This window comes from Malaclemys terrapin, chromosome 4 (genome assembly GCF_027887155.1).
Source record: "Malaclemys terrapin pileata isolate rMalTer1 chromosome 4, rMalTer1.hap1, whole genome shotgun sequence".
Taxonomy (NCBI): domain Eukaryota; kingdom Metazoa; phylum Chordata; order Testudines; family Emydidae; genus Malaclemys; species Malaclemys terrapin.
This window is the reverse complement of record NC_071508.1, coordinates 129,351,991-129,367,873: the sequence shown is the minus strand read 5'-3', so window position 1 is coordinate 129,367,873 and position 15,883 is coordinate 129,351,991. Positions and strand designations below refer to the sequence as shown.

The following is a 15,883-nucleotide window of genomic DNA, read 5'->3' as shown; positions in this document are numbered from 1 at the left end:
TATTGGTAACTTGGCAATTTTGCTCAGGAAAGAACTGAGACATAAATATGAAATCTCTTAATTGCATTTGATCATTTTTATGAGTAGAATCACACTTAAAATATTGTATAATGCAGAGAGCCATAGTCTGAGCTTCACATATACTTCAACCCACAGAAACCTTAATCCTGAACAGGAATCTCTCTATTGGGTAAGAAGGTAGTTTCTATTTTCATGGCTTTTTATTCTTGGCCTTCTTGCCAAAAAGGATTCCAGTCGCAATGCAGACACATTGGCCACTAGGAAGTAGGCCACCAGTGGCCTGTAAGTGAAAGGCTCTGAATCCTAATGCCGATTTCCCTGATAAGTCACTGTATAATAAAAAATGCATCAGCATGCAAGTTATCTCTTTAGAAATGGAGAAAAATAAAACAGAACCTACCTGCACTGAACATTGGTTCCTTGGGTTTGCTGTGAAAATAATCAAGGAGTTTTCTTGTAAAGTTTGCCATGCACACAACACTTTTCATATGGCATAGTAATAGTTCATATAATTTTATAAAATCAATTAATTAAAAACCACATACAACATGTGGACATGGTAAAAATAACATTTTCCTTGTGGTACCCTACTCACAGATGCCAAAACTTTTTTCACATTTCTAATACAACCATTTTCACATCCCTGGGATCCCAGCCTCTTTCCCACTAGATGTCAAGTTTTTTCCTTTGAAAATCTAATCCAACCATGGCAGACATTAAGTATCTCTAGCACCTACAGTATCCCATCATTATTTTGCTCATCGGCCACCAATGCTTGTTAGTCCAAAAACAGTGTACAACTACACCAGAAAAATATTATATTTTTTAAAGAGTATCTGTATATCAATGTGACAGAAAGCCTGGGCCTCTGTCCATAATTCATAGTTCATTGACAACAGAAAAAAACATAACTGGGGGAATATTTAAGTATTTATGTACCCTGTCCATAAGTGGGCACAGCCAGCCAAACTCATCTGTGAAAGGTGGTATCTGAGCTAGGTCGGTAAGCCTTTGAAAGGCAACTACCAAACATTGTTAAGTGTTTCCTCTTCTTCAGTGGATCATCTCCCGGAAGGTGGAGATTAAAGCTATTGACAAACCCTATTGTGTGTGTGTGTGTCTTCAGCAAACTATTTGGGAAAATTCAGGAGGGGATTTAATAAGCATGTCTGTGGGGGACAAGAAAGGAGTTGCTATCTAGACACTAAGTGCAATGCTGACAAAGGGACCAAAGTGGTCAGAGAGAGGGGATTGCTTTCAAGAGATGTAAGCTATTTTGTTTTCTTCTCCCCCCCCCACTCCTTCTGTAATTCACTGCGCTGTGCCATGATTGTTGGTAAACCATTTGTATTGAAAAGTGTCATAACTATAAAGGGAAGGGTAACAGCTGTCCTGTGTACAGTACTATAAAATCCCTCCTGGCCAGAGACTCCAAAATCCTTTTCCCTGTAAAGGGTTAAGAAGCTCAGGTAACCTGGCTGGCATCTGACCTAAAGGACCAATAAGGGGACAAGATACTTTCAAATCTTGGGGAGGGAAGGCTTTTGTTTGTGTTCTTTTGAACACTTCTCTTAACAAAAGACCTTGTTAAAAAAACTTAACACCTCTGCCTTCAGGCAAGGAGAGATAAGATATGCATCTATCTACCTCCAGCTCGGCTTTCCAAGCAGCTAGAAGGAAAAAAAAAATCTCACTGGCTTTTGGGTTTAAAATGATCCCACCGCTACCACCATGTCAAGGCTGTATCCCCACTTTGAACTTTAGGGTACAACTGTAGGGGCCTGCATGAAAACTTCTAAGCTTAACTACCAGCTTAGCTCTGGTTCCGCTGCCACCATTTCCCAATTAGATTCCCTCCCTGGGAAGCCCTGAGAAACCTTTCACCAATTCCCTGGTGAATACAGATCCAAACCCCTTGGATCTTAAAACAAGGAGAAATTAACCATCCCCCCTCCTTCCTCCCACCAACTCCTGGTGAATCAAGATCCAAACCCCTTGGACCTTAAAAACAAGGAAAAATCAATCAGGTTCTTAAAAAGAAGGCTTTTAATTAAAGAAAAAAGTAAAAATCATCTCTGTAAAATCAGTATGGAAATTAACCTTACAGGGTAATCAAACTTAAAGAGCTCAGAGGACTCCCCTCTAGTCTTAGGTTCAAAGTACAGCAAACAAAGATAAACACTCTAGTAAAAGGTACATTTGCAAGTTGAGAAAACAAAGGAAAACTAACACGCCTTGCCTGGCTATTTACTTACAAGTTTGAAATAGGAGAGACTTGTTTAGAAAGATGTGGAGAACCTGGATTGATGTCTGGTCCCTCTCAGTCCCGAGAACGAACACACTCCCAAATAAAGAACACAAACAAAAGCCTTCCCCCCCCCCAAGATTTGAAAGTATCTTGTCCCCTTATTGGTCCTTTAGGTCAGATGCCAGCCAGGTTACCTGAGCTTCTTAACCCTTTACAGGGAAAAGGATTTTGGAGTCTCTGGCCAGGAGGGATTTTATAGTACTGTACACAGGACAGCTGTTACCCTTCCCTTTATAGTTATGACAAAAAGCCACTATGGAGTTAAGGAAAGTAGGGAAAGAAAGGAGTGCAAAATGGCAATATTTACTGAAACTGCTTCCATAGAAAGCTAATCTTTCATGCAGAACATGTTGTGATCAACAAAACCATCAGCTCTTAGTCGAATCTGATAACCTACAGTAGCAATGGATCTGAGTGGTAAATCTGTTCACTATTGATTAAGGCATCATCACAGTGCCACCAAGAGGATCCAAGTTGGTTGGATCCTTCTTTTTAGCCTGGAATCTCTGTTTGTTTAATTTTAAAAATGGCCTATGTCCAATGGCCTATGTTATTACCATGTGTGTGCACAGAGTTTATGAGCTACATGATTATTTATCTAGAAGGAATCAAAGAAATAAGGAAAACAGGACAACATTTCCAAAACAGAGTTTACATGCTTCCTCTACAAAAGTTAGTATATATTTCCCTAAAATAAATATAGAAACTTCAGTTGTGCTAGAAAGAGTTTTGTGCCAAACCTGGAAACTAAAATCGGATTTTAAAGTATGAAACAGAGATTGTAGTCCTGCTTTACATGCAAATCTCAACACAATCTTAACTATGGAGACATTACCAAATGCCTCCATAATGAGTATGAACAGTCACTTTAAAAATCTGCTAACGTATCAGCAGAGGGAAGACATGATGCCCTAGACAAGTGACTGCATTATCCAAAGAGAAAAATCATGAGAAGTAACACGAAGGAGTCCAACAACATACTGGAAAGAAGGATTAATAACTCTAAGCTTTTTTGGCATTACTGTATGCAACTCAAAATTTTCACATGGCTCATGGCTTGGAATACAATAAGGCAAACAAAATGTGTAATCTCATCTTGAAAAAGTGTTTAGATGACGGAGTACTTTAAAACTATCCTCTGTTCAATACACAATAGGCATCTCATGTCTGATTGCTGTATCATCAGAAAATCCAACCTTTCAATAGTTGCTTATTTAAAATTAGTAACTTCATTATTAGGGCAGTCAGCGTGGGGAAGAGGGAAACATTAAAAACATCACATACTTCTCACTGTTCTTTTTACCACTAGAAGAACTGCTGGTGGATCCAGTGCGATTGCGGCTGCCTTTGGAATCTCCATAGCTTTCCCTTCGACCTCCTGGGGATACACGTTCAGCTGAGCTGGTTCTTTTGACAGTACTAACAAAAAAGGGAGTACATTATATAGCAGTACATATAAAAGTATTTTATTACAAAAAGATTTTGATAAATACCTCAGAAAGTTTAATTGAACTTTTATTTCTAAGAGCATTAACATAACTATTTAATAAATTATTTTCTAGAACAGATAATGATTTAGGTTACTAAGAACTGAACTGCAGCAGTCGGACTATTTTGCTGGGTATCTACTGCAATGGAGATTAACATGGCTGCCTTTTTGCTTATTTTTCAGTCTACAAGAGGTGCTATACTAGTATCACTGATGCCAGTTGGAATATCCACTGCTCAGGTATATGCAATACATAGACTTCTGAAGCAGAATATCAGAGAGGTCACACTTACAATTTTTGTACATCAGTCCAAACTATCTAAATTTAGAGAATGGAGTGATAGATTTAAAAAGAAAGTATAACGTGACATGCCTAGCCATATTACACATAATTCTCAAAGTAGGTCAAATTTTGAGCACTAAGCTGACCATGTCTTTTCATATCCATTCAGTCTTTAATTCAGTATCAAATACTCTATCCTGTACTTTCAAGCCAGTTTTAATATACCCAAAGGTAATGAGTAAACTGAGACCTCTTAAATATTTCTGCAGTTTCAGTCATTATCTTATCAATATGTGACACTTCTACTTACATTTATGAAAAAAACACAGATCCTAAAAAGATCTTTTTCCCTTTTCTTCTGTGAGGGAGTTCTCAGAGGGCTAATTTCCCCTTCCAACCTTCCTCCAAACATCTCTACCAGGAGGGTTCTGTCTTTAGTTAGACAGAAGACTCAACCATAAACAGTTGTAGTAACTAGTGAAATAGATTGGCCACTTAAGACTTTATATTGAAAGGGGGAGAGAGATTACTGTGGTCACTTCACCAACTTGCCAGACCTGAACCACTATTCTTTAGCTGCTAAGTTGCTACCTAACCAAGCACTACTCTGAAAGAATGTCTCCATTTTAAGTTCTACACAGTCAGAAACATTAGATGCATCCTGGAAAGCTTTATGTCAGCTACCATATTCTCTCTTTTGGAGCACCTGATGGTGGTATAAATTGTTTTGGATGCATTCTGATACAAAAGCCAACCAAAATGTAAATTATTAAGTTTAAATAAGAATATTCTTTTGGGTGATGAAATAACACTGAAAATATGTGGGTTGCTAAGCTGCATAGGTAGGTGGGAAAAATAAATTGCCAACAAGGAAGTGATGGTAGTAAGGGATCAAATCTTGCTTTCGCTTCAGAAACCAGTACGTTTTAGGCTGGCCCTGGGTGAAAGGGATAAAGGAAGAACACTCAGAGCAAGATCCTCCAACCAATTAGATAAAATATTGGCAGCCAGAACATAATGAAAACATTTTAATGTATAATGTAGTCTATTTTAATGTTTCTCCAATTACAAACTACGGCCCTGATTCTGAAAACATTTACTCTTATGAGTGCCTCTACTTGCATGAGTTGCCCACTGAACTCCATTATACCAGTGCATAAAATTAAGCATATGTTTGTAGGATCAGGGCCTATCTTTTGTATTATGTTCACTAGCTATGGAATGAAAAGGTAAAAATCACTTTAAAAATGCAACTTGTTGCATTAATATTAGATAATTAGTAAGTTACAGAGCACATTTTAATCTCACTTTAAATGTCAAAAACTTAGCAACAAATATTAAATAACTTCACTGCTGTCCACAACACAAAATGCTGTCTTCTTTCTGGAGAAAGAAATCATTTTAAAAGTATATCAACATGGAAGGACAAAAACAATTTTCTTAAATAAAAATATTTTACAATTCATATTTTACCATTAATGTTAATGTTTGAATATGCCTTTAAATATATGAATACAATTTCACTTGTAAAGTTCTTAAGCTCATCCTGAAAACAAAAAATTACAAGGACAAGAGAATTGAAATTAAGAATGCTTTCTTTTAACTAAAGCATTGTCTTCAGTTAAAAAATGTGTGGCAACTTGAGAAGTTTGAACCTTATTCTCAGAAAAGTTCCATATAAAACTGATGGCTAAGTATGACACTGCTATTGACTAGCACAGGGGTGGGCAAACTTTTTGGCCCGAGGACCACATCTGAGTGGGGAAATTGCATGCAGGGCCATGAATGTAGGGCTGAGGCAGGGGATTGGGGTGCGGGAGGGAGTGCAGGGTGTGGGAGGGGGTGCTGTGTGCAGGAAGGGGCTCAGGGCAAGGGGTTGGGGCACAGGAGGAGTGTGGGGTGTACGAGGGGGCTCAGGGCAGGGGGTAGGGGTACAGGAAGGGTGCGGAGTGTGGGAAGTGCTCAGGGCAGGGGGTTGGGGGCTCAGGGCAGGGGGTTGCGGTGCAGGAGGGGTGCAGGATGCGGCAGGGGCTCAGGGCAGGGAGTTGGGGTACAGGAGGGGTGCAGGGTACGGCTGAGGGTTCGGGTGCAGGCAGGGTGTGGCAGGCGGCTCAGGATAGGGAGTTGGGGTGTGGGGTGCAGGAGGGGTTCAGGGTGCGGGCTCCAGCCCGGCGCCGCTTACCTGGAGCTGCTCCAGCATGGCAGTGGCGCACATTGGGACCAGGGCAGGCTCCCTGACTGCCTGCCCTAGCCTCGTGCCACGCCGCTACCAGAAGCAGCCCGGCACCACGTCCCTACGGCCCTTGGGGGGGAGGGGCAGAGGGCTCCACGCATTGCTCTTGCCTGTGGGTACCTCCCCCAAAACTCCAATTGGCCACGGTTCCCAGTTCCCGGCCAATGGGAGCTGCGGGGGGAGGAGGGTGCCGGCAGGCGAGGGCAGTGCACAGAGCCTTCTGCCCCCGCCCCCAGGGGGCACAGGGACGTGGTGTTGCCCGCTTCTGCGAGCGGCGCGGGGCCCGCTGCGCCATGGGGGTGGCAGTCCCGTGGGCCGGATCCAAAGCCCTGATGGGCTGGATACAGCCTGTGGGCCGTAGTTCGCCCACCCCTGGATTAGTACTATTTCATCAGTTATGACACAGTATGTTAGACATTAATACTGACACATGCATGCTAATACATCCTTTGTGCATCCTTAATTATGATTATGTGCCAAATTCTAACCTCAATTACACCTCTGAATAGAAAATAAGGGAAAACTACAAGAAAAATAAGAAACAACGCTCTATTTTAAGGGATATTTCAGGGAAACACCATTGCCTTTAGCATATCATGTATTTTTCTCTCTCAAGTGGATATTTCTACTGCCCTCAAATATAGAATGAAATTGTCATAAGCTTCAATTTAATGTTTAAAGTATTACTTAACAGTTTTAATACATTTAAATACATCTTAAAATAAGGGATGAATGGTCACCGAAAGGGATAAATCAATGAAATAAAGGATGGTCCCTTAAAATAAGGGATCGGTGGTCACCCTACCTCTGAAACCTCTATTATTTTATAGGACCCAAGAAAGAGCTAGGCATTTCACAAGAACATGGTCGTGGCGTCATTGAATTTACAATTTAGATTTTAGCCTTGACACAATGAGCAATAGTGACAGGCAGTAGGGAAGTGAAGAGGCAAGAAAAGATAAGGGTTTTGGCAACACCATCATACTGTTAAATCAATTTAAGCATGCACATATTTTGGTAGGTATAATACCGTATTTTTATATAATTAAAAACTAAGATGCTACAGTGAACACTATTGACATGCTTATTCTGGACACAGCAGACATACTGATACTTCAAGTGGAATTTAAATGAGAAGCATAAGGATCACAGAAACTAGGACACTGATTTACAGGGGTGTACAAGAATAATTGAGTCCAGAATTTGGCCTTCATAATTAATCTGAAGAAAAGGTAGTTTTTAATGGTGCAACACCAGGACAAAAAGTTTGACTTACAATACTTAGAAACAAGCTGCAATAAGCAATTATGTTTGAAGAAATTTGCATTATGAAAAATCATCACTATAATTGAGATAATGTTAGCACGAAAAGTAGAGGTACCATTACTGAGTTAATTACTTTATAAAAGTTCTGGTGCATTTAAACACATTGGTTATGAATATATGTTGCAAAATTTATTTCTGAGAATACTAAAGATTGTAATAGTTACTACAATTATGTATTATGATATAAACACCACCACTAAAATAACCCCCCTGCACAGACTGAGCTATGATAGAAGGGAAAACCTACTGAACTATGACACTACAATACTACTAAGAATCCCTCACCTTACAGTAGTTTTTTTCAGTTTGCATGCATTGAGAAGACTCACAGACCTGTTTAATCCATGACTGAGAGGTGCATAAACAAAGCAGAATAAAAGTGAATACAACAAGTGTGGAAGCAAGACACATTTAAAATAAACTTACAATTAAAGACACACATGACTGCACATTCAAGATATGAAAATACATGCAAGAATGAAGTATCATGGATTTTATTGGCTCCTCAGTCAGATGTGTGGTCAGTTCAAAATACGTATTTAAAGTCCAGCAATATATCTATGCATGACAAGAATGCTTAGCAATACTATATATATGTTGCCCATCTCCGCAGCTTCAACAAACAGCCTAAGTTCTTTTAAAAATCAGTGGATAATATCAAGCTAGAGAACAAGATGCTATTACTACTAGCCTAGCAAGGATAAGCATAAGAATTTAAATCGTCACACATATATACAATGCAATGGTGAGGTAATGGTATAAATATTTAGGATGGTTGCATTGATCTGTGATGAAATCACAAGTGAGATAAACAAGGCAATGAAAGTCCACGGCAGTAAAGCCTTTACAGCATATTATCTTACATAAAACTATTTTACAGATATTTGAGAGGGTTTAAACACACTGAAGTAATTTTTAGTATCCTTATACTAGGAAAACAAGGTATTGTATATTTACCATAAGTAATACCAATACCCCAGGGGTCTTGTGTTATGAGAAGGAGTAAATCTGCAGCCAGGCGATTTGCCTCAACCTCCCACTCCGCCATAAACGTCTCCCCCTTACTCTCTCAGATACTATGGAGCACACAGCAAGCAGTAATAGCAATGGGAATTAATGGACACAAATCTGACATCAGGAATCATAATACTCAAAAACCAGTGGGAGAACACTTTAACCTGTCTGGTCATTCTATGACAGACCTGCGGGTGGCTATTTTACAACAGAAAAACTTCAAAAACAGACTCCAACGAGAGACTGCTGAGCTGGAATTGATATGCAAACTAGATACAATCAACTCAGGATTGAATTAGGACTGGGAATGGCTGAGCCATTACAAACATTGAATTTATCTCCCCTTGTAAGTATTCTCACACTTCTTATCAAACTGTCTGTACTAGGCTAGCTTGATTATCACTTCAAAAGTTTTTTTTCTCTTACTTAATTGGCCTCTCAGAGTTGGTAAGGCAACTCCCACCTGTTCATGCTCTCTGTATGTGTGTATATATATCTCCTCAATATATGTTTCACTCTATATACATCCGAAGAAGTGGGCTGTAGTCCACGAAAGCTTATGCTCTAATAAATTTGTTAGTCTCTAACGTGCCACAAGTACTCCTGTTCTTTTTGCGGATACAGACTAACAAGGCTGCTACTCTGAAACCTGTCAAAATGGGAATATTGGTTGCGCTGAGGTCTAACCTAGTCAACAAACAGCACCAGTTTTTAAACATCCAAAGGCACATTCTACCACCATTCTGAACTTGCTCAGCCTATAGTTGAACTGCTCCTTACTACTGTTCAGACTGCCTGTGTATGGCTTCATGAGCCATGGGAGCAAGGGGTAGGCTGGGTCTCTAAGGATAACTATTGGCATTTCAACATCCCCAACAGTAATTTTCTGGTCGGGGAAGTAAGTCCCTTCTTGCAGCTGCTCAAACAGCCCAGAGTTCTTAAAGATGCGAGCATAATACACCTTTCCCGGCCATCCCACGTTTATGTCGGTGAAACGTCCCTTGTGATCCACCAGTGCTTGCAGCACCATTGAGAAGTACCCCTTGAAGTTTATGTACTGGTTGGCAAGGTGGTCCAGTGCCAAGATAGGGATATGCGTTCCGTCTATTGCCCCACCACAGTTAGGGAAACCCATTGCAGTAAAGCCATCCACTATGACCTGCACATTTCCCAGAGTCACTACCCTTGATAGCAGAACATTAGTGACTGCATTGGCTACTTGAAGCACAGCAGTCCCCACAGTAGATTTGCCCACTCCAAATTGATTCCTGACTGACCGGTAGCAGTCAGGCGTTGCAAGTTTCCACAGGGCTATTGCCACTCACTTCTCAACTGTCAGGGCAGCTCTCATCTTGGTATTCCTGTACTTCAGGGCGGGGGAAAGCAACTCAGAGAGTTCCAGGAAAGTGGTCTTATGCATGCAAAAGTTTCGCAGCCACTGGGAATCATCCCACACCTGCAACACTATGCAGTCCCACCAGTCTGTGCTTGTTTGCCGGGCCCAGAATCAGCGTTTCACTGTATCAACAAGCCCCACTGCTGCCATGATGTCCCAATTGCCACATCCCATGCTTTCAGGAACGTCTGTGTCCATGTCCTCCTCACAATTGTCCTCGTGCTGCTGTCTCTTAGCCAGGTTCTGCACATACTGCAGTATAATGCACAAGGTGTTTACAATGCTCGCAACAGCAGCGGTGAGCTGAGCGGGCTCCATGCTTGCCGTGCTATGGCGACTGCACAGGTAACCCAGGAAAAAAGGCGCAAAATAATTGTCTGCAGCTGCTTTCACGGAGGGAGGGAGGGAGGAAGGGAGAGAGGGAGGGAAGGGAGACTGACGACATGTACCCAAAACCCACCCGCGACAAAGTTTTTGCCCCATCACGCATTGGGAGCTTAACCCAGAATTCCAGTGGGCAGCGGAGACTGTGGGAACTGTGAGATAGCTTCCCACAGTGCACAGTGAGTCGATGCTAGCCACGGTAGTGAGGAGGCACTCCGCTGACTTAATGCACTTAGTGGGGACATACACAATTGACTGTATAAAATCGATTTCTAAAAATCGACTTCTATAAAATCGACCTAATTTTCATAGTGTAGACATACCCTTAGAGGCAGAGCATGAAATAACACCCTACGTGTACATCTGAAGTGTGTTAATACTCATATGCTGCATTTTATTTTGCAATTACTATGTGCAACAACTCTTCTTTACTAGTGCTAGGGAAAGGAATTATGATGAATAAAATTAAACACTCTAAAAATGCAGTATATACAAATCGGTGTTACTTTACTTCTGAAACACTAAAAACAGTTTTCCCTTTTTAAAATAGGTTCTCACCTACTTTTAAACATTCTGATGACATTTCACCCATTTAAATTTATCTTGCCTTCGCATCAGCAGGGCTGGTTCAAACAATACTGCTGAACCTGCAACTGCACTGAGCCCCCAGGTCATAGAGGTCAGCTCCAGCTCAGGTAGGTAGAAACAACAGCGTGATGTTTACTGATTCTATCACTGTGTGATGTAGAGTATAAGACGCTTTGTTCTGAGAGCTTTGTGGTGACAATAACTTGAGCATTCTGGGTAATCAGCAACACTCCCCTTTCATCATGTCACTAGCTGGTTTCCATCATAACACATCATTGGTTTCTACCTCATGTTTAATGTAAAATCTTTATCCTCTAGAAACACAAGTAATTTCTGGACACATTGCTATTCTTATCTCTACAATCTCCCTTCCACAGACTGATAGTACTACTACCACCCAAAGCTGGTTTGGCATTCAAGGTAGGGGAATGTAGAAGGAAAAATCAATCATACACAGAATCTTATCTTTTGCACCAGGGGGCATAACAGACTGGCTCTGTAGTGCATCTCTGGTTTGCTCAAATTGAACCTGTTCCACCCACTCCACTAAGTTTCCCAGAGCTTGGCTATGCAAAGGAATACACAAATATGAAGCATACTAATTTTTAAACTACACCCAAGACATTTAAGGAATTTTTTAAAGGGACCTAAATCCATGTTAATAGTAAGAAGTCAGAGCAGGGTTTCTTTCACTGGTATAAGAGTTTGCTAGATGTGGTTTGAAATAAGTGAATTTCCTTGTACAACACAGCAAATTAGATTTCTACATAAAATAATTGTACTGAGAAAAAGTGACCAATAGCATTATACGACTGTCACAGGACCACATGCCTTCCCCAGATTTTGTTTCTTTTATTGTCTAAAACAAAGAACCCTGGTATTACTTTTCAGAACGTGTTCTAAAATCCAAAGCAAAAATTTCCTACTCTTAATCTACTAGACTGCAGAATCAAGAAAGAAACACATAAATAATAGACTAATCATTGTGTATTTCTATGGTATTTACTGCAATAACTTTAGGCCTGATTAATTAACTTGGTATGAATAGAAAGATGTTGTAAGTATTTTTACAAGATTTTAACTGTAAATCACTTTAAATTATCTAAACCATTGCTTTGAAAGTGTTATCTAAAGAGAGAAAAACTGCACATTCATGCTCTTATAAAAGCGTAACAATGACATTTACTACTTTCTCAATTAATTTAATAACCTTACACATATTTCAAGTTTTTCCGTACCTCTTTGTTGCTGGTGACACAGTTTCCTTCCTGGTTCCTGATGGGGAAGGTAGAGAGCCACTTGGTTTCTTTGGTAACACGGTTCCATTATTAACAGTTGTCCTTAATGGCAGTGTTTGTACCAACGGTCTAGCTGTAAGACAAGCAGATGGTAAAATCACAGCTTGCACTGAAAAGGTCACTTTTTATTTCTGCAGACAACAAAAAAGGTTACACACATTTCACACATGCTTTTGAAGTGTTAACTTTGTTTCAATAAAGTAGGGATTAAAAATTAAACAGGGACAAATTAACTAAACTTCAGCCATAGCCCTATTTATTGTAAGGAAATCATTTTGGAATAGGCTTCCTATAAGAATTTAAACTGCATATTAAACTAGTAACAAGTTACAGCTTGAATAATTTATTGCATTCAGAAATCTCTCATTACAATAAGCCTGTAGTCACATTTCTGAAATTTCACTTGCTAAATCTCAGCTACAAGGGGTAAATCATTTTTATTATTAAACATATTCATAATGACATCAGTGAAATAACCTTTGTACTGCTTAAGGGCCTAATTCTGCAACTCTACTCATTTTGAGAGCTACTGGAGTACAATGGGATTGCTTACATGAGCAACCCTAAATCACCCCACTCTCCAAAAAAATAAATCCACTTCCCTTCTAGAGCATGTTCAACGTAGCACCAGAAAGAAAGGCGAACAGCCTTCTGAGAGGCCTGTGTTCTTCAATAAAGAAGCTATACACTGTTGCTTATGCAACAAGCTTTCCCAAGGTCTATGTCAGGGGTTTTCAAATTGGGGGTCATGACTCCTCAGGGTTATTATGTGGGGGTTGCGAACTGTCAGTGTCCACCCCAAAACCTGCTTCGCCTCCAGCATTTATAATAGTGTTAAATATAAAAAATGTGTTTTTAATTTGTAAGGGGGGGTTGCACTCATAGGTTTGCTGTCTGAAAGGGGTCACCAATACAAAAGTCTGAGAACTACTGGTCTATATACTGCATTAAAAACTTGCTTTTAAGTATGTGGCTTTATGATTGAGAACCCAGCAAACAGAGTAGATATATACGTTATATATTTTTCAAGTGAGAAAATGCCATTGGAATCAATAGAACATAGAGATGTTCTACTCTCATGTCATCTTAACAAAAAAAAACACAATATAGAAAAATAAATTAGGTACACACCATATGCGTAATTAATTTTGGAACAGTTTTTATCAAAGATTTTCATTCAAATCAACCATATGTTAGTTAACAAACAATGGTTAAGGCTGTGAACAATAGAAAATATAAAGATAAGGAAATACTGTTAGAGAAAGTGTTTTGAAACAGGATCTTTTAATTCCACAGCTGGATTTTGAACGGCTTCTCTTAATTTACGTAAATAATTAACAAATATGAACTTAGTAACTTTCTTCATGTATTTATATCAGCTGCTTTCAACATAGCTAGTTTTCTCTATCTACAGAAAAAAAGCAAAGAACTGCAACGTTCATAGAGCTATCTGAACTTTGATGGAACTTTACCTCCCATAACTTCTGCTACAAATTACTTCAAGTTCTTCCTTACTTGGGGTCTTCCTAACTGTGAGGAGAGTGGAGCTACTGGCCGGGCTAGGTCATCTCCATCCACCTTTCTAAAAGTAACAAAGTCTTTGGGTTTAGAGAAAGACACTAACCAAAAGAAGGCATCTTCAGGAGAAGTGTGATTCAGGAGGCATTCTCTTCCCTCTAAAATTAGTATTTAACCAATACCTCAGTTTGATATTACAAGGTGCATTACTATTGGAGATACCATCTCTCAGCAAAGCTATAAAACCCAGGTTCTAACCAACTGTTATCATTAAAAGATCCAATTATTAATAATTATTATTACTATTATTATTACAAGACCAGAAATGTAACTTCAATCTCCTTGCAAAATTCTAGTTCTGAAAATTATATTCTGCCCATTTAAATTCTCCTTCCATTTTAAATCCTGCCCTAAAATGTAGTAGAGCTAGGCTGTTTTAAACAGTTGCTGTGCTTGATGCCCATCAAATGGTTTAGGTAAATAGTTGATATATCAGTTTGTAAAGAACTTTAGAATCCATCCATACAAAAAGATGCTATATAAAATGTAAACGATCATTAAAATGCTGGAAGCAGCTAGTCCGGTAGCAAGTCTCAGCTGCTGGGCTGTTTCACAACTGGCACCCCTTTCCTGCATCCCAAAGTACACGTCCGGGAAGCCCACACGACTTCATGAGCTTTGCTCCTGTGAAGGAGCAGGGAAACTGCCGCCTGGCACAACCGGGGTTAAAGAAAACCTGTGGGCTCAGCTAGCACCGCCTTGCTATACCTGCAGCCAATGCCAGGCCTGGAGGTGGGAGAAAAGGAGGGAGCCTGGCTCAGTTGGGGGCTGTCTGACAAGGAAGCAGGAGCTCTCTGTTTGCCTGCCTGAAGGGATGGATCAGTGACCGTACAGCCAACACAGTCACTGTAGGCAAGGAAACCTTCCCCTGCAGCTAAGCCCCAACTGTGGTAGCCCTGAGACCAATGGGTTGCAGTGCTGGCCCCATACTTAATCGGGGTAGCACAGACCACATATCGTGCTTTAGATGTGAAAGCCATGCCATTATGCTCCATGAATTCCAAAACAGTGACTATGAAGCTTATGAGGATCTTCGCTCAAGTCAGGCTGCCTCAGGAGATCTTGACAGACAGCCCCCAACAGAGCCAGTCTCCTTCCTTTTCTCCCCCCTCCAGGCCTGCAGGTATAGCGGAGCGTGGCTAGCTGAGCCCACAGGTTTTTTTTAACACCTGCTGTGCCAGGCAGCAGTTTCTCTGCTCTTTCACACATCCTCCCCCTTATGACTCCATTTGAGGTCTGCCTCCCCTCCCCCAACTGCTCTTCACGATCCCGTGAGAAGAAGTCAACATTCAGATGGAGCTTTTGCTGTCTAGCTCACTTGTTGGTCCTTTGTCAAGACCTCAGTCCTCCAGTTGGGTTGTTGGTAGTCTTGTCCCCTTTCAGGGCTGAAAAGTCCAGTGCTTCAGGAGGCCAGTCTTCCTAACTGGGGCATGCAGCCCCTGGTCTCTTTGGGTTTGGCCAACTTGGTCCAGTCCTTAATAAACCCTCTTGCTGAGTTTGGTAGGGGAACCCAGTCCTGCCTCTTCCCTAAGTTCCAGGCCAAGGCCCAGTATAAAGCGGTTACGCCAATCTCTCCCCAACCCTATACTGTTTTCCTGGCCTGATTTCTATTGAGCTCCTCCTGTATACTGTTTCCCTGGTTCAACCCTAAGGTACTCTCCTCCTGAGATTCTGTGGGTGGCTTCTCCTCTGCCTGTATTGTGAGCCCCTGCTCCACTCCCAGGGACTTCTCAGCCTCTCTGGCACTCACCAGGTTATGTTTCAAACCATCTGTATTGTTTCCTTCCTTAAAGCAGGATTCCACCCCTACCCATCCCCAGCTCTCTTCTTGGAGCTGAGGTTATGAGCCATGCAGGTCATGCACTATCTTTTTCAGGCAGGAGCTCACCTCGGCCCTCCTCTTGGAGCTGGGGTTGTGGTTCAGGCAATCAGATCTCCCTACTCCAGACAGGAATCTCCACTGGA

At 40.8% G+C, this 15,883-nt stretch overlaps 1 protein-coding gene across 3 annotated transcripts in view; it reads right to left on the bottom strand.

Annotated features, from left to right (window-relative positions):
* The window catches only part of EML1 (EMAP like 1), a 177,058-nt gene that overhangs the window by 51,920 nt on the left and 109,255 nt on the right, over positions 1-15,883 (bottom strand). For all 3 annotated transcript variants that reach the window (XM_054025083.1, XM_054025082.1, XM_054025084.1), the window contains 3 exons: positions 12,281-12,413; positions 3,614-3,748; positions 422-450 (listed from right to left, as the gene is read on the bottom strand). In XM_054025083.1, the coding sequence (XP_053881058.1) occupies positions 422-450; positions 3,614-3,748; positions 12,281-12,413 (297 nt within the window). The remainder of the gene's footprint in view (positions 1-421; positions 451-3,613; positions 3,749-12,280; positions 12,414-15,883) is intronic.